The sequence below is a fragment of the Lonchura striata genome, chromosome 5 (assembly GCF_050655825.1).
Source record: "Lonchura striata isolate lonStrDom1 chromosome 5, ASM5065582v1, whole genome shotgun sequence".
Taxonomy (NCBI): domain Eukaryota; kingdom Metazoa; phylum Chordata; class Aves; order Passeriformes; family Estrildidae; genus Lonchura; species Lonchura striata.
This window is the reverse complement of record NC_140707.1, coordinates 36341834-36365704: the sequence shown is the minus strand read 5'-3', so window position 1 is coordinate 36365704 and position 23871 is coordinate 36341834. Positions and strand designations below refer to the sequence as shown.

The window sequence follows — 23871 nt, the reverse complement described above, 5'->3', positions numbered from 1 at the left end:
GCGTAAAACCACTGTGTATTTATGGGTCAGGTATGGGAGATAAGGGAATGACAGGCAAACACAGATACGCAACTGTCGCTTAGGCTGCTGTGGTGAAGATTTGTTAGTGACCATTCCGGCATAAATTATTGCAAGAAAAGACTGAGGAGCAATGAAAATACCTGATACAATTTTACAGAGATAGTTTCGTCTGTTGGACTAGATGGCTGCAATTGCGCAATAATTAATTTACTTTTCCTCGGCAGCTTTTTGAAGGCTGAAAGCTGTTGCTGGTCAAGTCTTGTGCATGTCCTGTATTGACCCTAGCTGCTAGAAGCACCCCTCCCCTACACTAATTTAAGTAAACTCCGTGCCCCGTGCCGTGTCCTGCTGCATGTTGTCTCAGCACCAGTGGGTGCTATAGCTACGGGGATATCCCGGCATCTGTCTCCCTTTGGCAGCCGAGTCGGCAAAGAGGAAAGTGATGCAGGGCTGGAGCCGAACATGAAGCCGCTCAGGGGAAGCACTGCCCGAGGCAGTACCCCTCTCACTCACTCCAGCCCCAAAATTACTTAGTCTGGAGGGCTCTGTGTGGCTGTGGAAAAGTTCTTAACAGGTGCTAATACAAGGGAACATGAAAGAGTTTCTCAGAAGCAGAGTCTGTTGTTAAAATCGTGGTTTTGTCACATGGCTTTCAAGTGAATTTGTGTATTTTAAAACTGAAGTCTTTTAAAACTGAATGCCAAATTTAGCTGCAGTCCTTGTGCCAAATCCATAATCTTACCATAGTTACTGCAAATTATGATGACAGCAATAAATTGTACAGTTTGGTCTGAGAAGTCTATAAGCTTGTCAAGAGCTTGTTAAGAGAAAAGGCACTGCTTATCACAATATTTTGGTCCTGACATGATCTGTGGTCCTCAAGAGGAATCTTTGAAACTGAGGTTGAGGAGTCTTTTCAGCCAGAAGGATCTTAGCTCCTGCTAGTGAATTCACACTCCGTGGCTCAGAGATGTACTCACCTGGGGGGAACCAGGCTGCTGAGCGGTCAGAGCCTCGGTGAGGAAGGTTTTGCCCAAAGATGTGGGTTAAATCCAGGTCTTATTATGTGTTCAGCTAACTTTCTTGTGGTTTCTTTGGCAAGGACTTGGGGATGTGCACACGTGCAGGGATTCACACATGCTTTCCATGTCCCCCTGTGTGGAAGCAGGCACCGCTCCTGTTTTTCCTGTGTAGGATCTGTGATCTATTCCGGTAGCTGCATCGTGCAGTGCTGCCTCCAGTAAATATTCACAGATTTCCTTGTAGGATGATGGTTTTTGTTTTTTTTCCCTCTCTCCTGTGTGGATACACAAAGGCATGTGGTGTACCTGCTTTACCCCATGGGATCTACATAATCAGGTCCACAGGTTTTAATGGATTTCAACTCCTTTCTGTCTGTGGGTACGGTTTCCTGTCATGTTTTGAGCAGGAAGAGCTGAGTCTTTTTTGGTCTAAGCATTCCTGCTTGCTTAGGCATTGGGAAGAGTTCTCTGTCTATTTTCCTGTTTGATTTTTGTGTGTGTTTTGTTTTAAGCAGGACAGAGTGCATGTGTGTATGTAATCCATGTGCTCAATTAAGAGAGGCATCTGTTGGGTTTATTTCACATTGCCGAGGAAGGACTGCAAGCAGGGAGCATCTGCTCAGCTTTTTGTCAATGGCTTGTTTTTCATAATTTGCTCTACAGGGTGAATGTTTGGGGAGGGGGAGGTGGCTTTTTATTTCTGAGTTTCATCTTAAATTTATTTTTTATGGTAGCTGGGGAAATTGGCTGGGATTTGAAAGTTAATTTCACTGTGAAAAGGTCTAAAGTGAGAGAAACAAAACCATCCAAAGTAAACAGTATTTATGTGACCCTAATAATACACTCAGAATGACCCTTATGAATCGTTATTTGCAGTATTTTAATGACAAAGTAAAAATAATTTGTTAGGGTGCTTTTAAAATGTCACTGGGGTTTTTAATTTTTCTCTTTTTTTGAAAAAAATTAGCAAATTTTGCTTAGATTTTATTTCGGGGAAAGATAGGAAAGGCATCCAATATTCAGATGAATTTTTGGCACTTTGTCAACAACAAGAAGAACCCCTGATTTTAAAATAGAGCAGCAGTAGTTTCCTGTTCTTATAGTTTTGCTTTTGTGCACTCAGACACTCAGATCTTGGCTCTATTGCACCTAGCTGATTTAGTGAGAGACTTAATTGCCTGTAAATGTATGTGCTTCAAAGGCTACTAAACCTGCTGGGAGTGTTTATACAAGTGTGCTTTTTACACTCTTTTTTTTTTTTTTTTTTTTTTTTTTTTTTTTTTTTTTTTTTTTTGTGGAAACGTCCTCCAAAAGGGCTGTAGAGGATAATGACTTTGTGATGCCCCGGGAGGACACAGCTGCTGATGTAGTGTAGGGAACTCAGGAGGAGAAAGCCTGAAACTCCCCCTAATCCCACAAGTGAAAGACAAATCTTACCCCTTGCAATCAAACAAACAAGGATACAACCTTACATGTGTAGGTGTAGATGCTGTGCCAGAGTAACCTGTGGACTAGATTTGGATCTTATTAAAAGTGTTTAAAGAAATAGGCTTAAAAGAGATGGTAAGAGTTTTGTTCTGGAAGTGAACCCCAAGACAACGTATTTATTAAGCCACTTTGAAATGGTATTAAATCTGCATCTTTTGTGTCATAAGCTGTCAGGGGAGAGGAAGAGTGAAGCATTAATAAAAATAGCTTTTGTGACAGTTCAATCCCACACCATAGCAGGAGAATGTGTGTATATATATGTGTGTGTGTATATATGTAATTTAAATATTATTTATCACAATATAAATATGTATAACATTTCAAAATGTCAGATGAATGCCACTCAGCTGAACAACTTTGTTGACATGTGTTAACACTGTAACTTTTTAAAATAAAAAGCAGCTGACATCAGTTGGTGTGCAAAATGTAAATGTAGGACTGCAGGGACCAGGAAGATGAGGTTATTTCTGGGGGGCTTCACTAACTTTGGCTGTCACAGAATAATGTGTAAAAGGACAAACCACAACAAACTTTCTAGTAGCAGGAAAGTATTTTCATTGCTTGAAAAAAAAAATAAAATTCAAACTTTTCATCACATTAAAAACATTACATGAGAAGTAATAAACATATTTACACTTCTGTTTTGATTATAAATATACATTATATACAAAATAATGTTATAAAACGTAGAAAGTTCAGTGCTTCTGATTTTTTTTTTAAATTACTGAAATACTAGTCTTCAAAATAAACTACAAACAGACAAACTAAAACCCATATTATTGATTTCTGAAGGTCATCTTCAAAATGGTCCTACGTGGTCAGAGCAGAAGGTCAGTAGTGGACGATATGAAGGGGTCTTGTCTGCACAATCCAAGGGAGTAGATGGGCTAGTCCAACAGGCTTTACAAGGGCAGGAATATCGCTGTCAGAGAGATAGCACAGTCCAGGTTTCCTCTAAGAGATCTTGTTTCTCCCTCCTCATTCTGCCCCATGCCCTGGTCTCATTCATGGGTGTCACGGCACTTTCCACTGGGGTGTCCGGTATTATTGCTGTAAATATGGATAGAAGAAAGGAGCTTCTGCCTGCCTCTGGTTTCCAGGGACAGACACAGCATATTTTCCATGTAGCAGTGGGTGGGTATGAAAGAAACAGGATGAGCCTAAAACCTTTTAACTTCAATTTCCACCCGTCCAGGCAGAGGGCATCTCAGTGGGTGCTTCACTACTGGGCATTTAGAACCAGGATGAAGGACAAGAGTTGGAGTTTTGCAACCAGATGGAGAAATGGCAGGGGAGTAAGTGGGTTGTGTCACACTGCTCCTCCTTCTTCAGAAAGTAACAGCTGCAATTTTGAGACTATTTGCAGTAAAAGGTGGCACCTAATTCAGAAACACTACATAAACCCCCAAATTTGTATCAAAATAAGGCAGGGGGAAGAGAATGAGGAAGGAGAAGAAAGTAAGTAATGTCTATTCACAATCACTGGTAGTGCAAAGGGCATGAAAACAGCTGAGACAGCTCAGCACATAAAAGTTCTAGGAGCTGATTGATTTAAAACGCATCTGTAAGGCCTTATATAGAGCTGGGATCCCCTCCTCCCTATCAATGGGGACAGGGCAGTACACATTCCTTATCACAACTTCCAGAAAAATCATGTTCCACATTGTGGCTTGAGTCAATCAGTTCTCCAAAGCATCACCAAATGAGTTGACATGTAAATTCAGTTTTCTTCTTTCCTCCTTCTCTCACCCCTTACACAGTATCCAGTATATGCAGCAGGAGAGAAGGGATGCAAATGGATGTTTAGCAGAAGTATCAACCACCTCTGCCCAGTATTGTTCAGGTAACTGCAAAAAGAGCAGTCAGGTTTCTGTTTGGGCTTGTTAGATATTTTTGACACATTATAGGCACTTTTAAACCCAGATAAAATTGAGACCTCATTTATACTGTATCCATTATCTGCATAGCAATGTGTCTTGCTTCACACCTTCCATGGCAACATCTGTGAAAGTTATGTGCCTCCTTAACTACCAGCACCCCCCATAACCAGAGTTCTGGAAAGCCAGGGGTCTGTCCATGAGGAACTGGCCTCAGCATCTTTTAAAACACCAACATCTCTTCCCTCTGCCTCCCCTTTTCAATAGCAAATTAGATTTCTAGTATCAAACTTCAAACAAGGGCAGTAAGAACAAAAAGGTGTATTGCATCTTTCAGTAAATTCACAGTCTGTCCAGTTCACTCAGTTCCATCCTCCGCCTGAGAGCAGCAAGTTGCATGTAATTAAAAACAGTCCAATCCAGTTCTGAATTGTAAACAATGCAGCAGGAACGTCCATCTACTGGCATCATCAAATCTGAGGTGCAAATGGTCTGATCTTCAGTCTTATACCTGTAAGGATATAAAATAACACCAGGAATGAGAAGGAATAACAGCATACAGAGTAGTGCAGAACTAACAAACTGTAATTCAGCTATGTCAAACCAAAGCAATTTAAGCCAAACACTACTGCAGTTTAACTCTCATTGCTTAATGTTTTCAGTTGGGTCCAGAGACAAAAAATCACCAGCAAAAATACAATAGTCATGTGTGTGATGAGAGGCTTCTCTACCTGGCCTGAGGGGAGAATGCTTACAAACTTGGATGCTTAACACTAGGGATCTGTAAAAAAGTACATGGTATAGTTAGATAGCTTGTGTTTAGAAGCATTAAGCCTGAATGGTGTGCAGAGATATTCTGAAAATAAAAGCATTTTTGGAGATGCCTGATGTAAATTTGGGAGCCTAGCTTTGGTCAGCAAAATCTCTGAAGACACAGTATTTAGATCACTTAATGGGAATGAAGCGTCTAGCTGTCATTTGTATCTGTCACTTAGTCTTAAACTTTTAATATTGTTGGTTGACTTGTGTTCCAGCTTGCTTTCAAGGGGAAATCTGATATCCACCTTGGAAAGGGAGACTGAATCCTGCAGATCCGACTTCACAGATCACTGGTGTATGGCACAGCAAGCTTCTCTTTCCTACAGGCTGAAATTAGTCCTAAAGATGACTACACCGAAGAAGGCAGGTATTGGTTAAAGTCAAATTGCCTTTAACTTCCACTGAGACATTTTCCAAAAGGCTGGTAGTTCTTCAGGAACTATTTGGTTCCTCAGTATCTGCTTTTCAAAGTCTTTAAAGTTCAGTGTTAGACCTTTTTTTGTGTATCCAACTTTTCAATATAATGTAAAAATTGAGAGGTTTTTATTAGTAACAGCATTAACTTCTGCTAGAGAAGATTTAGCTGCTAATTTTATCAGCATTAATTTCTGCTAGAAAGTATTTAGCTGGAGCTTAAATGCTAAGAGGTTGAAATTACCTTATAACAGACTTCCTAAATGGCTGTTATACCTATCCACTAACACATCCTGCTACCTTCCATCTTCAGCTAGAAATCTATAGCTTTGCCTGTTTTCACAGAACAAAGATTATCCATTGTAGTCACAGGAAAAAACATGGCTTTACATCAATGGGCCTAAGAATGATTATTATTTGCATTTTTTCCTGACCACCTATTTAAGAGGAAATAATCCTACAATGTGCTGGATTTTTATGGGCTGATGTTCTGTGTTTTCATCTACCACTGATTTATCTATGCCCAAAACCTCTGGTTTAATGAAGTCAGAGTGGCTTATTTTTTTATTTTTCCCACTGTATGTTCTGTGTGGGTTGCAGAAGAGAAGAGGAAAATATTGGAAGCATCATGATCCCTGGAAATAAAAGAACCTTCTCAGATACAATACTAAAGGATAATTTAGCCTTTTACCTTGTGAATTTATGCCTGTCCACCTCTGTACTTCCTTACCTCTGTGGCTATGATGCACTCATTCCTTTCTTCTGTTATCACAAAGACAGACTGGTACATTGAATCCCTCGGAGAGCATATAGTTGATATTCTGCATTCTGGCTTTTCACTAAGACAGGGCAGAGAAAAAAGAACATTAGCTGATTACTGACAAGCCTGACTCTCAAAATCTACCATGAATATGGAGCGCTGGAACAAGATAGCCATGAAAGTGTGGAAGGGAAGTGCATGGGATCAAGTTTCGCACATTCCATGTCTGTTGGGATATTGTGCTAGAGAAGTGGAAATAAGGAACAGTGAGAGCTGTTCTTCCTATGCTCCTGCCATGTCCAACCTAACAGCGGGTTCCTCAGAGCGCTCAGTGTAACAACCACACACAGATCCCAGACAAGACCTTCAGTACATGAATCAGAGACTGATAAGCCACTGAACACCTGCACTTTTCTCCTTTAGAAAAAGAGTAGTTGTTTGCACTCCATCATTCTTCTCAGTAAGCAGATCATCTTGCCTTCTTTCAAAGAGAAATACTTATGTTTAACCACTGTATGCCCTTACTGTTTATCCAAGATCTACTGACAAAGGAAAGATACTTCTTACTTTCACCACTGGCCTAGCCACTCCAGGTTCCTTAGTATCCATACTAACACCCTCCACAAACACTCAAATTAATTGACTTAGCTAAGGATAGCACTTGGCTGTGACACATGTACTCCAATATGAAGATTCCTGGCTTTGATCTCGTTTGTTTTGTATATTGTCTGCTTGAGGCTTCTTTTTCCCTCATATGCACACCTGCTTCTAGACTGATATGAAGATGAGTGGCTTTAAGAAAGAATGTAATAAAAACTGCATTCTCACCTGTGTAGTCGGAGGGGAGACTTCTCTCCTAAACACTTTTCACTTTTGTAATATTTATCTTCCGCTGTCCCTCTACTTGTCAGGTCTTTTACCAGATTGTAGTCCAGTTTATGGTTCTTGGGTTTGTAGTTTGATTTCTCCAGCCCACAGTCCACTTCAAGGTCTTTATTTTTATTGGTGTTTTTCAGCTGGGAAGCTGGAATGAGATTGTCCTTCTGGAAGTCAGACAGGTTGTTCATTGTCTCCAACTCCTGCTCTGGGTGCATCCTCATCTGCCTGATGACCATTGCTATCATGCAGAACAGTATGAGCAAAGCCACCAGCCCCACCCCCATGGATATAGCAATCCAGGGAACTGGTTTAGGAGGAAGTGTAACGGGCACTGAATAAACTGGCAATTCACAGCGGTTGCCCATGAAGCCAGAAGGACAGTAGCAAACAAAGTTGGCACTGTAAAGTCCACTGTAGCATGTGCCTCCATTCTCACATGGCCCAGAAGCACATTCATCTCTGGTTTTGATGTCACAGTTCCTGCCACTGTAGCCTGGCATGCATGTGCAGGTGTAATCGTTGATTAGATCATGACAAGTTCCTCCATTGGAACATGGGTTTCTGGCACAATCGTTGATGTTTATCTCACATTTCTGACCAGAGAAGCCAGCCCGACAGCGGCACACACGAATCTGCCCAAGGTAAAAGCAACTACCATCTGAGGGGGAAAAAAGTAAAGTAAAAATTAGTTTGCAATGCACTTCACTCAGAAATCTAAACCCTTCTCCAAGTCAGCATGTTATACTACCTCAAGGAGAGAGAGAGGTTATTTTACAAAACAACCGCACATCTAGAAGTTCATTCTACTTTACCTAATTGTATCATCGTGCCTTAAAATTATGCCCCTTCTAAATATGTAATACAGTTAATTTAATTCAATTCTGCCATCTTCCCCACCACGTGATAAACCTTATGCATTGTTTTGTTGCATAGAAAATGCCAGTGGAAGTCCCGCCCCAGAAAGAGACTAAAATTAGGGTGGATGTGGAATACAGCGGGGGAGAGACTAATGTTCTAGAGGTCAGATTGGATTTCTATCACTTCTGCACTGAAAAGCACAAATGAGTCAGGGTCATGAGATTTTCTTATAAAAAGACTCACCATTTGCACACGGGTTGCTTGTGCACCTGTCTACTTTTTTTTCACAGTTTGACCCTGTGAAGCCGAAAGGGCAAACACAAGTGTAGCTGGCCCCTTGCTCCTTTTCCAAGCACGTGCCACCGTTGAAGCACGGAGAATCTATACATGTCAGAGCGCTGTGCTCACAGTGAGTGCCATAGTAGCCAGGGGGGCACAGGCAGTGATAACCGTTCTCCATATCCTGCAAAACACAACATTAGGCCACTGTTATTTCATGGAAACAAATGATGGCTCCCTCCACACTTAGCAGCAGGGTCGGCAGCAAGCGCTGTTCAGGCCCCTCTCATGCACAGCCTGATGTGGCAAAAGCAACATCAGGAGAGTAAACAACTGCAGGTTGGACTGTGAGGGACAGAGGTGTGGATCAGCCCTGCTCAGCACACAGGAGTAATCGTGCCACTACACACACAGAGCAGATGCGGTTGTAGGCAGCACACAGGCAGCTACACAAAAACATTGCTAACACCACTACTGTCTAATGGCATCCAGAGGTCTTCCCAGATGTCTTCCCAGAGCAGAGTGGTATGTGTTGACCTCACAGCTGTGATCAGGCCATTTATTCTCAGTGTGAGAGCCCTTTTTATTTTACAAGGGTTTAAGTTGCTTTAGCTTGCTTAAGTTCCAACACTTAAATAATAACAAACTGTTTCTTCTTTCCAAGTACTGTATGTCCAAGGCCTTCGGAGAAGGGAGGTAGGGTCTTGTGCTTTAATCTAAAAATTGCATTGGCTTTAATCTAAACACGCATCAGATTACATTTGATATCTATAATCAATCAGCCTTTACCGATCATTGGTAAGAATCCATCATTAACTGGATCCAAAAGCAGGCTGAAACACTATACTAAACTGTGAGAATCCAGAAGTGTGGAATTCTGTTTTACAGAAAGTTTCAGCTGCTTGCTCCCATATTATTTGACACTATCTTTTCACTTTCTATAGCAGAAAGCAAAATTTTCTTTTATTTGCTATTAAAATGCAGACTTAGTGCATTTTTGTAAGAACAGTGGTTTGAGAAGCTTATTTTTAACAGATCTGCTCCCTCATCAACCCTGGATCTTGCCAAGTTCTCCTAATGGCTGCCACAGAAACCCAAGGATCAGTTGACTAGTTCTAATCGAGATGATACATCTCCTCCTGTAACAGACTTCCTCCCCTGACACCTCTCGGAGAGGGTTCAGCATGATGGTTGTGAGCGTCAGCAATGAACCTGTGTCCTATCAAATTCCCATTATGTTGTTACAGAACCATTTCTGAAAAGGTACACCAGGGCTTGCTTCACACAAAGGCTTTACATTTAAAATGCCCCTACCGTGCAACTGCCGCCATTCCTGCAGGGATTGCTGTCGCACTCGCTGATCTCGTGTTCGCAGTCCACGCCGGTGAAGCCGGGTTTGCATGCACATGTGTAGCTGCCCTGGCCAGTGTTCATGCAAGTTGCTCCATTTTTGCATGGCCTGTGGTGAGTGCAGTAGTTCAGATCTGCAAAGACACCAGGAGTTAGGAGAACACCTTTGATAGCTGGGAAAAGATATACATACAAAAAGGCTGTAATCAAGAAAAAAGACAGAATTTCCAACGAAGCATTTCATTTTGGTATCAATGGGAATATTGCAGATTGCTATCCAGGTTATTATCAGTCATAATCAGATTATCATCAATCACTTGAGCTCTGAATTTTGAGAAAGCTGGCAAAAATATAACTCTCTCAGCATTTTAGTACATTCTCTCCTTTTTGTGGACACAAAACTGTTAGCTGCAATGGGATTTAGGTACCAAACTGGAAAATGTACTTCTTAAGCATGTGTTCTCTGAAACACACACCACAGCACTATGGACACTTCATGTACAGCATGTTACACACGTGCTCTGAGGCACATTCTGGAAAGGTAGTGAGGAAAAACAAAAGATGTTTTGGCTTTGAGATTTAAACAAACACTAGAAATCTTTTATTGTTTATTTGCTCTCTTGTTATGGATGTTAGTAGATTAAACTGTCAAATGCCCTGCCAAGCTTGACAGTTTTATTTTTTTTCCTTTAAATTTGACACAGAGGTTAAGCATAAGTTCATAGGACGTAAGTAAGAAAAGCTTTATTATCTCTATAAATACTACAGAGTAATTTGAATGCAATTTATGCAAGTTAATAGATAACTATAAGCAGAAACAAAAAAAATCTGCAACTTTACTTTTCCTGCTTAATTCAGCTTCACCATCTTAATCCTATAACTGCCCTGGAAACACTTAGCCTGCTTTGAGCACTTAATGATCTCAGTGCCAGCAGTGCATATATGGCCTTGAGGACATGACTGCTCAGCTGGCTACGGTTCAGTGATTCAGTGGGTTGAATAGGTGGAAGTGGTCTGGTGTACCTTAAAATGGAACCTGTACTTTTCATTCTTGCTTACATGATTTTTCTCTCATGCTCCAGACTTATCACATGAGTTAACTTCCTTCTATGCAAAATAAGGAAGGCCCAAATGATGGTGTTTACTGCTGCAGGAATTATTTAGCAAACTCTTATACAAGGAATAAGTTTAACTTTGCTTGAGCAGGCAGAAAACTTGTCTGTTCAACACTCATCCAGATTGTTAGGTCTTTCTCCAAGAGAAACTTCTTTTGCAAGAGAAAAATTGCAGCTACCAAAAAGGTTTCCTTGTTTTCAGACAAAATTACTACAACAACTGGTATGTAAGGCTACAGCGCTACAAACGGATGTCTGTGAAGATGTACCTTGGGGAAATTTAATTCCAGATCCAGCGTAGTACTAAGGAGTACCCAACCTAGAGATGTAAGTGCAAGCTTCAGAACTAACCTTGATCACAGAAGAGGCCACCCCATCCTTCATCACATATGCACTGCCATTGTGTTTTACAAGTCCCGTGGCGGCAGCCTATATGGGGAATGCATTCATCACAGTAGCGGCCTTGCCAACCAGGACGGCAGCTAAAAGAAAAGTCCAATTAAAACATTAATGACATGGAGAAGAGCTTAAGTTTCTGTTACAAGGTGACATTTTAACTGATGTTCAGACTGCAATTGCCATCTACTCACATGCATTCGCCAGGCTTGTTGCAATATCCATTCTGTTCGGTACATCCAGCCAGACAGATGGCTGTGAAGAGAACATAAAAAAGCATAAATGTTTAGGTAAATACACATGGCAGCACAGAATACACTTTTGTAGGATAAAAAGCTTTCTAAAACTACATTTTTTACACTTTCAAAGCTTTGTTTTAAAACTTCTTGGTACAGGGAGTTCTGGAACAGGAAGAAGTGAACAGGGAGAGCCAACACTTGACAAGTTGTCCTTTAGTTTTTCTGTTTATGCAACAAACATGAACTCTTGCAACTCTCGCTAGAAAAGCAGCAAGAGAAAGCGGCTTTGGCTTGTGCTAACGAAAGGTTGAAAAACCCCAGTGACACCCTGAGCTCAGAGTAAATGTTCCCACTACTACACTGCGACACCCGTCTCACGTCCTTTGGCTTCAGGAATGGTTGGTGGCAGACTTTGTGCGAGCAAGCTGCTACCCTTTTACCTTGCAACAGCTACTGCTATTCAGGGCTATCAGCCAAGGTCCCTTCCTGCCAGCTCGCTCTATGCTGCTAAGGCTCGCAGAGGTGCAGCACAGCGCTGGGTGGCTGCAGCCAAAGGGGGCAAAGTCCTCAGCGCGCAACTTTGCCTCTCCAGTCAGGGAGCGGAGAGGTCGGCACGGAAACACGGCCCGGGCCACGGGAGGCCTCGGCGAGCCCTAGAGCCGCGGCCGCCCCGCCTAGCCCGCCGGCTGCCCGCGGCACTCACGGTCGGTGCAGTACTCGCCGGCCCAGCCGGGCAGGCAGGCCAGGCTCCCGTCCGCCGCGCACACGTAGTGCCCGAAGCGGTCGTCGCGGCGCTTGCAGAGGCGGGAGCAGCTCTCGCCGTAGTAGTTCTCGCTGCAGACCACGCGGTAGGAGTAGCGCAGCTTGGTCAGCGGCCCCTGATGCACGTCCTGCAACCAGTCCTCGCCCACGGACAGCGACCGCTGGATCGACATCTGGCTGATGAGCCACTCCTGCGGGGGTGGCCGGGAGCCTGCGGGACAGCGGCGCGGGTCAGCGGCTCCGAGCCCTCCGGGCCAGCGGAGCGGAACACCCCGCTCGCACATGTACACGCGTACGTACACACACACACACACACACACACACGTACACATATACACATATATACGTATACACAGGCACGCGCGTGGATGTCGATGTATGCAAGGGCACAAAAAGGTGGCCACCGGGGTGTGCGAACCCGGGCCAAAGGGACGCGCTCAGCCGAGGGGCCTGTGAAAGGAGGGCTGCTGTGAAATATCCTTTTCCTCTCCTCTCAGAAAAACATCCCAAAGCCATTATTCCTTTCCAAAGGGCGGAATTCGAGCAAGGTGTAAAATACAGGAAAAGGCGGACGGGGCTTGCTGGCAGGCTCCCGGCTTTCTCACCGCAGCCCGACTCGCTTTCCCACGCCAAAAATAAACCGGAGGAAACGCAATTGTGTTGGAGATTAGGCCGGGGCAGAATCAAAGCGGCCCCTGATGGATATCATTGGGGGACCGGCTCCTGATGGTGGGATAAAGCCGGCCCTGGAGTTATGGCATAAACAGCTGAGCCGGGGGGGCGCTGGGGGCGGGGGGACGCGCGGGACGGGCCCGAGCCGCTCCCGCCGCGCGGGCGCCCCCTGCCGGCGGCGCGCGCAGCATTCACCTTCCGGCAGGTAGTTGTCGGGCGCGTGCCAGGCCTGGATGATCAGGGAGAAGGTTCCCTGCGGAGAGAAAGCGGCGTCAGCGCGCACCCACCGCGCACAGCCGCGCCCCGCCGCACACCGGCCCTGCCCTGCCCGGCCCTGCCCTGCCCGGCCCCGCCGGGCCCCGCTTTTGCGCTCTCTCCCCGCGGCTACCCGCTTCCCTCCTTCCCTCCCTTCCTACAGACCATGGATACACATCCCTACCTCTAACCCCACCAGCCCCTTGCTTTATTTCTCTTAATAACATTAGTTATCCCAAGTGCTTCTAATCTGGATAAGCTTTTTCATTGCGCTTTTTTTTTTTTTCTTAAGGAAGTTCTGGAAATAAATCTTAAAGCAAAAGTAGTTTGTTTACATTACAGGTTATCAGCCCGCCGCGGTTAGCCTGCTCTTGCCACCCTCCTGCCCCACCGTGAAAATCGGGTTTAAAGTAGAATCTCACCGGCCACGTGAAGTTAAAGGGCAGCTTAATGGGGCTGTCAAATCTCTCTGTATCCTTGATGCTGAAGGAGTTTATTCCCAGAACCGGGGTGATGATGCTGCCGAAAGTGCAGGAGCCCGGGGAAACCACTGTCTGAAAATGCTTCAAACAAACGCGAAAGAAGGTCCTGCAGTGGGGGAAGCAGGGCTTCCCGCTGGCCAGAGACGCGTGGCTATTCACGAATTCGTGTAGCTCCAGCTGGAAGACGCCGGAGCCGGACACCCTCTGCACAAAGGGGAGACACACAAAATAGCCAAATCAGACCTTACCCGGCTTTGCCATGCAAACTTGCTTCCATCACCCACTTTACATTTCGCGAACCCTTTTTTTTTTTTTTTTTTTTTTTTTTTGCGTATGTGATTACCTGCTGCAAAATCGTTAACAGAAACGTCAAGCCAAAGATGCGCAAGGCTGTCATCCTTGTGTTATTCGAGCTTCCAGCTCTTAGTGGGTTTAGTTTTCCTTCTGTATTCCTCAAATGGACCAAGCGAGCGCTTCTCGGTCGAGGGAGAAAAGAGAGGCGTCACGGCGATTCTCTGGGAGCAACCTGCTCTTCCAAATACTCCCCGAGCACCAGCAGAAATCGGAAGGTAAAATCCAGGTGTCGATCCGTCCCCTTCTGGGAATTAATCCTGCAGCCAGCCACCGACCTCTGATCGCTGTCGTCGCCTTTATAAACTCCAAAGCCGGGTGGGTTTGGTGAGAGACGCGGAGGGGAGTGCTTAGTGTGGAACCGCTCCTCCTTTAACCGGTGCTAACAGCGCTCAGTAAATGGAAAACTTGCTTCGCTTCGAGCTGTTTATATAGTTGCCTCGCATCCTCACAAGCTCATTATGTAAACTGTCAGTCAGACTCACGGGCGATCCCTCCCCTTTTCCATCTTTCCTTTCTGGAAAAAAGAACCAAATGTTGCGGAGAGCCCTCATATCCCGAATTAATACCCTGCTGCCGCCGCCGCCGCCGCTGCTGCCGCGCTGCCCGCCGAGGAGCCGAGCTGATTACGAACGAGCCGAGCATCTGTTGAGATATTTACGGCGCTCACATTGGGAGAGAGAGTTCCCTCGAAAATCAGACGCCTCTCCACAGGGCAGCTTTCTACGGCGGCCGAACAATAGAGGATGAAATGTTTCAAAAATACGCTTGTTAGTTAGTTCGTTTGCTGGTTCCCCGTTGCCCTCCACCCCACAGCTCCACGCGTGTCCCCTTCCCCGGCGAGTCCCGGGCGGCGGGACGGGGCGACGTGGTGCCCTGCAGCCGCGGCCGGCCAGGAGCTGCCCTGCCCGGCGGGGGCTGGCCCCGACTAGAAACCAAAAGTAAAACGGTGTTTGCCCGGCAGGCGGGCACCCGAGGCGGCTCCCGGGGCGCAGCGCCCGGCTCTGGGGCGCCCGTGCCGCAGGCGCGGCCCCATTCCTGACCCGGCTGACGGAGCCCACCGAGGAAGGGGTGGATGATGGCAGGGGAGGCGGGCACGGCGGGGATCGACGGGCGCTCGGTCGCCCTTCCGAATTCGGTGGCGAACGAGCGCTCCTGCGAGGTGGCCGGGGTCGACGGCAGGGATGGAGCTGGGTTTTCCCCGAGCTGCTCAGGGGAAACATGGGCAAGGGGAACACTCGGGCGCCTGCAGGCAAGCGGGGCGGGAGCGGGGCCGCGGGCCGCGTCTGGCCGCCTGGCCGCGGCCGGGTTGCGGTCTGGCGTGTGCCATAAAGCCCTTGGCCTGATTGCAGCGTGCACTTATTGTTGGGTCGCGTGTCCCTCATTAAAGCCAAGCACAGAGAAGGCCTTTCATGTGGCTTTTTATTTCAGCTTGTTAAATGGATGGGAGGCCGGAGTGGGGGAGGGAAGGAGGGAGGGAGAGATAAACCCTCAGCTGTATGGTAATGAGGTCTTGCCACCTTTCTGCCAGCGCCGGGCGCGCCAGGCTGCGTGGGTCACCTGGGGAGCAACGCGAGGCGCAGAGAGCTGCCGGTCCCCTTCCGCCCCTCTGCTCTCCCAAAGGGTCTGTTCTCGTGGCGTTACTTCCCCACTCCGAGTTCTTTGTGGGGGGATAAGGAAAATCGGGGGTCTGGATCGTTTGGGGGTGAGGCAAGATGGGGAGGGCACACTCCAGTCAGTCCTCCCAGGCCGTCGCGCTGCCTGGTACGTTTAAAGCGGCTGCTCTCCCCGGAGACCGGCTTTGGCCCAGGGTGTGGTCAGGGCCCAAACGCCCGAGGTGTCACCGGGAGGGCCGGGGGAGGGAGGTGGGGAACACGACACGGCTTCGCAGAGAAAGCGTGGGGGAAAGCCACGGGCACCGCCGCCGCGGATTGGTTTGGGCAGAGGAGCGGGCTAGAAATCGGGGTCGCCACCAAAAGAGGATTAAAACTTCTCCTGGTCCCCAGTGCGCCTGTGAAAGGCGAAGCCGGGAGGCACAGGCTCTGGCAATGCTGAGGGACTGCATCCGAGGCCGGGCATCCTTGGCTTGGCTCCGTCCCGGGTAGCCTGGCTATCGCCTTGGGTACGTGTTTGTGCGGAGAGGAGCCGTGTCCGTGGTGGAGATAAACCGCGAGGCAGAGAGGCACAGGCGAGGAGCTCTTTTGTCTCGGCCTCGTAAACAAGTGGGAAGGAGGAATGTGTCGCCGCTGATGAACTCGGAATTTTGCAGCGATCCACCCGGCCAGATCCCGGCTTTACCAGAAGCAGCGTCAACTGTCAAAATCAAATCTGATGCTAATAGCTTCGGTACTAAATAAAATGAGAGGCCAGATAACATCAGTGCTTGATAAATGGTAATGAGTGTCTAACCTAGGGGAACAGAAGGGCTGTGGGACTCTTTAATTCAGTATTGAAAGGCTAGCTGGGTACTGCAGGCTCTAGCAGATGTTAGTATGTGTGTGTTTTGATTTTTGACTTGTATTGGACGTTTATTAGGCTAACCAGAGCCACCCCACGCATGGCCACTTGGTCCAGGCACCATCTGGCACAAGCAGGGCGGCGTGCAAGAATAGGGCCTTGCTTTGGTGCTGAGGATCCACAAGCAGCATCTACCATATGGACCCGGAGCTAATGTAGGTTAAAGCAAGACAAGCTCATCTCTGCTTTTCACAGCTCTGCCAAACCTCTCTGCCATCCTGGCGGAGTGCACCTTGGCGGCCGGAGAAGAACTGCCACCTCTGCCTTTCCCCAGGTCTGATGAAAGGGGTGCAAGCCCCCCAAGCACTCCTCAACCCACTCAACCACTCCTGAGTGGCCACTGTATTTTGAGTCAAGCTTTGCACCTAGCTTTGCTTGTACCCGGTGGGAGCACAAGTCACTCCAGCTCCCCATGTGTCATCCCCCCAAAAAATAAATATTTTCAGGAGATCGAGTGAGTGGTGCAAAACAGACGCTGAATCCTCATCAAAACTCCAGACCATTATTTTGATTGCAGCTATAAAAAGAGTTTGTAATAAAATAATAACAGGGGAATATAATAAACCACCTGCTGCATGTTGACACACACGCACAGGGAGTTCAGATTAAAAAAAAAAAAAAGAAAAAAAAAAAGAAAATAAGCAGTTTCATTAATAGCATCAAACAGCTGAGCCTGAAAGTCGGCCGAGAGCAGAGCAGATTAGAAGCACAACTCTTGCAAACTCTTTCCTGTGCCCAACATGCCATCCTGGGTCACTTGGAAAGCAACAGCCCAGTCACTTCCCCTAAGATCCTTGGCTCAGTTCGAGGGGTACCTGTGCTCGGGACGGGGGGAAAGCCCGCAGAGCCCTCGGCTTTGCCAAGGCGGGGTGCCCGCGGCCCCTATCGGGATGCTGGGCACTGACCGGACCGGACATACCCGGTGGTCGCTGCCTCCCCTCCTTTCCACCCTGCTCCCTCTCTCTCCAGCTCACTTACTCGAGGTCAGGGCTCTTTCTTCCCCTCTTTCGCGCCCCATTTGCTGCCGGTTTATCTCCAGGCTGGCCCGGCTCAACATACGCGTGGCCGGGCCAAACTCATCTCGCTAACGAGACAACGTTAATTAATTCCGGGCGGGTGAAAGTTGCCAGCCTGCCCAAGCCATCCCTCCCCCCGAGCCCTCGTGCCAGGCTGCCCTCCTCCGTTCCCGGGGGAACGTCCAGCGCTGCCCCACTCGCGGGATGTGCCCGAGCCCCCCCGTGCCCGCGGCCGCCCGTTTGGCAGGCTGCTCTCAGCCTGCCAAGCCCAGGGAAAGGGGCTGCGAAGAGCTCGCTATCGCCCGCACAGACGCAGCCAGCAGCACCTGCATGGCGACCATCAGCCCCGCTTTCCTCTTTTTCTGAGGGCTCCATGATTTCTAATCTTCCCACCTCACCCACGGGGCAAAACTCCCGCGAGGAGTGGGTCTGGCCGTGAGCGGCTCTCGGTGACGTTGTTACCACCGTGCGCTTTCTGCGTGGCTTCTGCTGGGCTGCTTTTAAGGTCCTGAAGATACAGGGCACCCGTACCTACGGCCAGGGCAGGACCTGCCTGATGCTCCGGCCGCACCGTAGTGCCACCCGAGGTTTTTGGAATGGGACAGGCCCGAGGCTGTCCCTGCCTCCCCTGTGTCCCAGATGTCCCGGGCTGTCCCCTAAAGCAACATGAAGCCACAGCCAGGCTGGCCTGGCTTCCTGTCCGGGTCGAGCTTAGGTGAGGGCGTCCTGCGTCTTCCCCTTTCCCTCAACTCTGACCCTTCCCTGTGCCCGGGAGCGCGAGGGGCACGGCTGCTCCCCCCTGCCTTCAGCGCCAGCCGCTGCTTCTCCACACTCATTTGGGAGCGGATCCCGGGGCGCGGAGGAGCGCACTCGCGCCTTGGAGCCCTTTGGTCACCTTTCCCCTGGAGCCGAACCCCTCACCCCAGGGTCGTGGGCTGCGGGGTGCCCAGAAACCCCTTGCAACTCCAGAGCCCTGCAGGCTAGACTACACTTATTCAAATTTATCATAACCATTTTGTCGGTCAATGCAGCATCCCTAGCGCCTGTACGAGTGCGGTGCGGTGTTTCACTGTGCACCGTGCGCGCCTTTCTCGGCAATGTTCCTGCTTCCTGGCACTGCAGTTTGTTTCAAGGCTGCCTCGCCTTTTTGATCACGGAGTGAGTTTGATCTCTTAGAGACTCGCCCATTTGTTGAGGGTTCGGCAGCCCTTCCATGTGCACAACCCGCTTTTTGAGAGGGATTCCCCGATGGCTTTAAAACCCCTTAGCTAGAAAGTTGCGCATCGATTCAGAGCTGACACACCCCGAGAGCCTCTAAAAAAAAAAAAAAAAAAAAAAAAAAGAAAGGAAAGAAGAGAAGAGAGAGAAAAAAAAAAAAAAAAAAATCCCCCTTGCTTGTTTTGTTTCTGCCTAAAAGCCCGTAGCGTGGAGCATCCCTCCAGGGAGCGCCGCTCCGAGGGGTGTTAATGTGGTCGATTTGGGGTACAAATGTTTGGAAATGTTTCCCGATTCGCACAGAAGGAGGGGGGATTTGCAAACTGTTGCTGCCACATGGCCCCTCCAGCCTGCCCATTCTCATTGTAATGAGGCCGGCGCGTGCCTCATCTGCCGCGGGGCGCTGCCACGGGCGGCCCGGGCACGCCGCGCCGCGCCTGGGGCGGGCGGCACCGGCACGCAGCGCCCGCCCGCGCGGGGCCGGCCCGGGCGCCGGGGGAGCCCGCGGCAGCCGCCGCCGGCGGGCCCGGCCCGGCCGCACTGCGCTCCCCGCTGCCCGCTCGCCCCGAGCCGCCCCGCGCCCAGCCCGTGAAAAAAAGCGCATTTCTGTTAAAGGCTGTAACGATCACCATTGAGCCTCTCGCTACAAATCGATGGCTTCTTTTCCATACAAATGCCTGCTTATGCCTTTATGTTCTCCATCTGTTTGTAGCTAACACCTGCCATTCAATAAATCGATTTGGCCATTTAATGTAACAGCTTCCCGGGACATTTTTTCATGCCAGATGCCACAGCAGCTCCAAACCTCTACCCCAGCCCAGCGCCCCACAGCACAGCCGCCCAGCAAGGGGCTGTGCCTTAGCAGAAACCTGCTGCCGGGGTGTGGAGCAGAGTTAAAAAGTAAAGGAAATATGTAAAAACGGCTTTATATATAAAAAAAACCCCAAACCACCAACCCCACCGATTTCACCTTTATCTCTAATACTCTGGTTTCTGTGTGCCTGTGGGAGTGGCGTCTGGTCCTTGCTACCAACGGCAGGTGTACGGGTGGTGATGGGATTCCTGTGGGTCACAGGCATCAGGACAGTCGGTGGCATTTTTGGTTCCCTTTTATTTTACTAACCAGTAGATACTTTGCATGTTTTAGGGAATTATATGTTTTAAGGACACAAAGACACTGTCTGCAGTTTATCACTCCATGACATGGGCAAGGTTCCTTACAGGGTCTTGCAGGATGAGGACCCCAACGTTCTACGTGTTTCAGGGGGTTGTCCCTCTTTGAGAGGCTGCTTTGACAGGCATCAAGGATGAGCTCTCCCAGCCTGCAGTCCCCAACAGGAAGAGCAAGGAGAGGTGAGTGCTCGTGCATACCTTGGAAAAGCTTTTGCTGCCCCAAAACACTTATCCTGCTAAACTGACACAAAGAGAAAGAAGTGGATCTCTCTAGGTGACACCCTGTAGGTCTCAGGGGAGGGAAAACAACATCTAGGGATATGAGAAAGTGATATAATGTAGCATGGGGAAGTCACAGCACTGTCTTCTCATTGAGGAAGTGGGCAGCTCTGGGCCAGCTGAGTTCCTCCAGAGGAAGTGATTTCAGTACTGCTGGGATTTTGTTTGACTGTATTTGTTGTATAATTTATTGTGCTTAGAGCCTTTGAAAGGTGCACTTGCTTTAAATTTGAATAAATACATAAAATGAAACAATACAAAAATAGTTAGGGATATGCACATATTTCAGCTATATGGGTCTGTTTCTTTCTCAGCTAATTTAGTGCAGACCACGGATACCATTTGTAAAAGCACCTGTAAAAGCCTTATTTGCTTTGAAATACACAAAGTCATGCAGTTATTTGGCACTTTTACCCAGGATAGCTGGATAAAAATGGGATTTCTCATAAAAAGCACCCCTGGAAGCTATGGAAGAAACTGAGAGTAGTTACCTGGGAGATGACCAAATCTTTATTTTGAGTCTGAGAGTTGTGGCTGAGTTTGGCAGGGGAGAGTTGGAGGGGAGATTTTTAACTTTGAGCAAAAGTTCCCACATTTTGTTTCATATACAAGTCATGTATGGATCAACATTCATGGATGGGACAGTGGCCTGAAGCAGCATAACAAAACAAGTACAAGCTGCCTTCTTAAAGGGGAAGAATTCCCTTTGCAGGCTCCATAGTAAATGTCCCATGGGCCAGGCTTTGGGAACTCCTGCATCAGAAGGTCTGTGTCTTCAAACAGATGGCCAGGCAGCCTTTGGCTACTTAGAATATGTTTGGGGCTATATTATATAGCACTGAGTAAAGAGATCTGTCACAGAAAAACAGTAAAAGGCAGTTTTAACCCTTCCCCTGGGGAGTGGTGTGGATCCACACTCTGCCTGTGTTAACAGTCCCTCCCCTCCCATCCCCCATCCCGAGCCCACGGGGTGTTTGGTAGGGGCCCAGCATTGTGGAGTTCTCTTCAGACAGTCAGAGGAGGAAGCCTCAGACCTCTGGCATGTGAGAGTTGGCAGAGCAAATCCCAGAGAATGGCCTCAGTGCAGCCACTGTGCAGCCTGTCCCAGAGGACAGAGGAGAGCAGAGCAGAGCTGGGAATAACTTCTGGAGTGGCGAGAGGTGCATGGCGCTCAACCCCGTACGTGTCGGAGGCTGATGAGATGCCATCATCCCAGTGGGGCTTGGGGCTGATCCCTTGTAGCAGGAGGTGTCCTGCCATCAAGGCATTGCGGCTGCACCGGGTGTTTGCTGAGCTCTTCTGCTTCCCTCACTCTTCTGCTAGTCTGTTAAACATCCAGGGCTGGATTTCTGGAGAGATGCATAGGCTAGTACTGGAAGGAAAAAGTCTGTGGGGCTCAGTGGAGTTGCACCTGCTTGTGCACCAGGATAAGCTGCAGCAAGGCAGCAGCAGCAGCAAACATCTCAGAGCTGCACATGGGTAAAAGTTGAAGGTATTTAAAATACAGCTGGCCACTTAAGTAAGAAAATCCACTTTGAAATCCCTTCACCAGAGGTAAAACTTGCTAATGACTGGAGAGAAAGACTTTCCTGACTTATATCCCTAGCAATTATATTTACTTCTAGTAAAAAAAGGCTTTAACCAGGACCAGCTGCTCCCACAGCCAATCAAAACTAGTCCTAGATTGTCCAGATGGAGTCACTCAAGACAGAGACTAGAATGAGAGCTGCCACCGGCTCCAGGATTTCTGGGTTTGTCCTATTTTAAGAAGATCTCACATCCTACAAACACTGCTTATGGGAAATGATTGGGTGCAGAAATCCTAGTGGGAGCCCATGAGGCAGCCTCATGTGAAGATGTGGCAATGTGGCATGCTGACATTTTGGCATAACGTGGTGATGATTTTATGTTAGCATCAGCCCTCCAAGAGGAAAGTAAATATGTGACATATTGTTCAGGGAAACAAAACAAACCAGACAATGAGGTCCTGTGCTGAGTGACTGATGTAGCCTCTGCAGGCCCATGCAAAACCTCTATTCCTTTGTCATCTGGGGGTGCTGGGAAAATGAGTGCATCAGGGTATCCAATACCATCCCTGGACCATCCAGCCCTCCTTGCTTTTTGTCTTTGTGTGCGGCCATGCAGGGAGCAAACACAGAGCCCCCGCTGAGTTTCTATTGTTTCTCCTGTCTAATGGCCCTACTTAGCCATGGAGGAGCGGGATGGATTTGCGCCTTGTGCACATTGTTCTTGGGGTTCAAAAGAATACTTAAACTAGAGCAGTAGTTAGTATGACAGTCGAATAGAAATGAACATTCACTCCAGTGGCTGTGGATGACACAGGGGCTTAGACAATGGGACAAGAGAGAAGAAAATTAATGAATCGGTCTGTTTGTCTGTTGACCTATCAGCATAAATATCTTGTCACTCATATATGACAGCAAATCTAGTTGGCTGGTAAAAGCCCGGCTTGCCTGAGCTCCCAGCTCTATTCTTTAAATCAGAAGTTTCATCAGGTAATTTAACAGACTGAAAAAAGATGGTACTTGACCACATAGTGAGCCCTAAATGGATGAGCAATAAACACTTCATTTGTGAATGTTGAATGATGTAAAACAATGGTTCACTAATGGCAGGGGTACCAACTCCTTCCTCCCGCTCTGTGCCCATGGATGATCACAGACTCGTCTTTTGCACCCTGCACAGGAGCCTTTCTTGAACTGAGCAACTGTGAGGGGTTCTGATGAGGCTCTTAAGTGCCCTTATATAGGACTATGCTGCCACCCTTAGCCAGCAGCCAGGGATCAAGAAATCTGTCACCTGCTGCTCTTTGTCAGAGGTTGCTTAAGGGTGGCAACAACTAAAGTCTCTCCAGGTGACCAGATCATCTGGAGGAGGGCAGACATCCATCACATCCTGGAGGGAATTAAGCTGTCCTGGAGGTGTCCTGAAGCTGTCCTAAAGGAGCAATTAAACAGTTGGGTAAGGCTGATACAGTGTCCTCTTTAAAAGCCTGGGATGAGGCAAGGGCTCATCCTGTGTGGTTCTTCTCACACATATACACACAAATGCTGTATGGAAACCCTGCTTCTCAGAGCCTCTTTACCAACATTTTAATAGGTACATAGGCTACATTAATTATCTACTTTTCCTCTTGAGTAAAGTCCCACTGAGAGGTGGGACTGTATCACTCATTCTGGGACAGGAGTCTGAGCTAGACAGGAGGAATCACCATCTGCAGAAACCCTTCCCTCTCCACTGACTCCAGAGCTCCCCACATGATTGATCAGGTGAGACCCCTTAATTTTAGAAAGCTAAGGCGAGGCGAGGTTGATCCCTTCCTTAGTGCCTCAGGAGAGCAGGGATGATGTGGTTTACCCTGACGCACAACAGCTCAGGTGGAATCTCAGCATCAGTCACTGGCCAGTGCTTGCAATGTCTACCTGAGATTAGGATCAGGAGTGTCTTATTTCTGTCAGGAGCACAGTCCTTATGACAAAACTTGCAAAATTTGGTATAAGGTATAAATAAATACAGTCTCATAGGTTGCTTGCACTTTGGCACTATTTCCATTGAAACCTGCCGTATGCCACAGCTGGATGCCTGAGTAAAAGGCATCACTACCACCCAGA

General features: G+C 47.8%; 1 protein-coding gene across 2 annotated transcripts; it reads right to left on the bottom strand.

Moving 5' to 3' along the window:
- Positions 1 to 3062: 3062 nt before the first annotated feature.
- On the bottom strand, positions 3063 to 15246 carry DLL4 (delta like canonical Notch ligand 4). 2 transcript variants are annotated; one of them, XM_021533450.4, is made up of 11 exons: positions 14032 to 15246; positions 13629 to 13892; positions 13147 to 13204; positions 12221 to 12490; positions 11473 to 11533; positions 11234 to 11364; positions 9732 to 9901; positions 8382 to 8601; positions 7230 to 7938; positions 6372 to 6480; positions 3063 to 4919 (listed from the first exon to the last, which is right to left on the bottom strand). In XM_021533450.4, exons 1-11 carry the CDS (start codon positions 14083 to 14085, stop codon positions 4914 to 4916), a joined length of 2052 nt encoding a protein of 683 aa, XP_021389125.1. In that variant the 5' UTR covers positions 14086 to 15246; the 3' UTR covers positions 3063 to 4913. The 2 variants fall into 2 exon arrangements, with proteins under 2 accessions (XP_021389125.1, XP_021389124.1); XM_021533449.4 differs by lacking the exon at positions 3063 to 4919 and having other exon boundaries at positions 4927 to 6480; positions 14032 to 14912.
- Positions 15247 to 23871: the final 8625 nt, after the last annotated feature.

Coding starts and splice junctions, on each gene's coding strand:
- DLL4 (XM_021533449.4), bottom strand. CDS start 14,085: ATGACAGCCTTGCGCATCTTTGGCTTGACGTTTCTGTTAACGATTTTG. Junction 12,491..13,146: donor CGACAACTACCTGCCGGAAG/GTGAATGCTGCG, acceptor GCTGTCCCGCAG/GCTCCCGGCCACCCCCGCAG. Junction 11,534..12,220: donor CGGCGAGTACTGCACCGACC/GTGAGTGCCGCG, acceptor TTCTCTTCACAG/CCATCTGTCTGGCTGGATGT.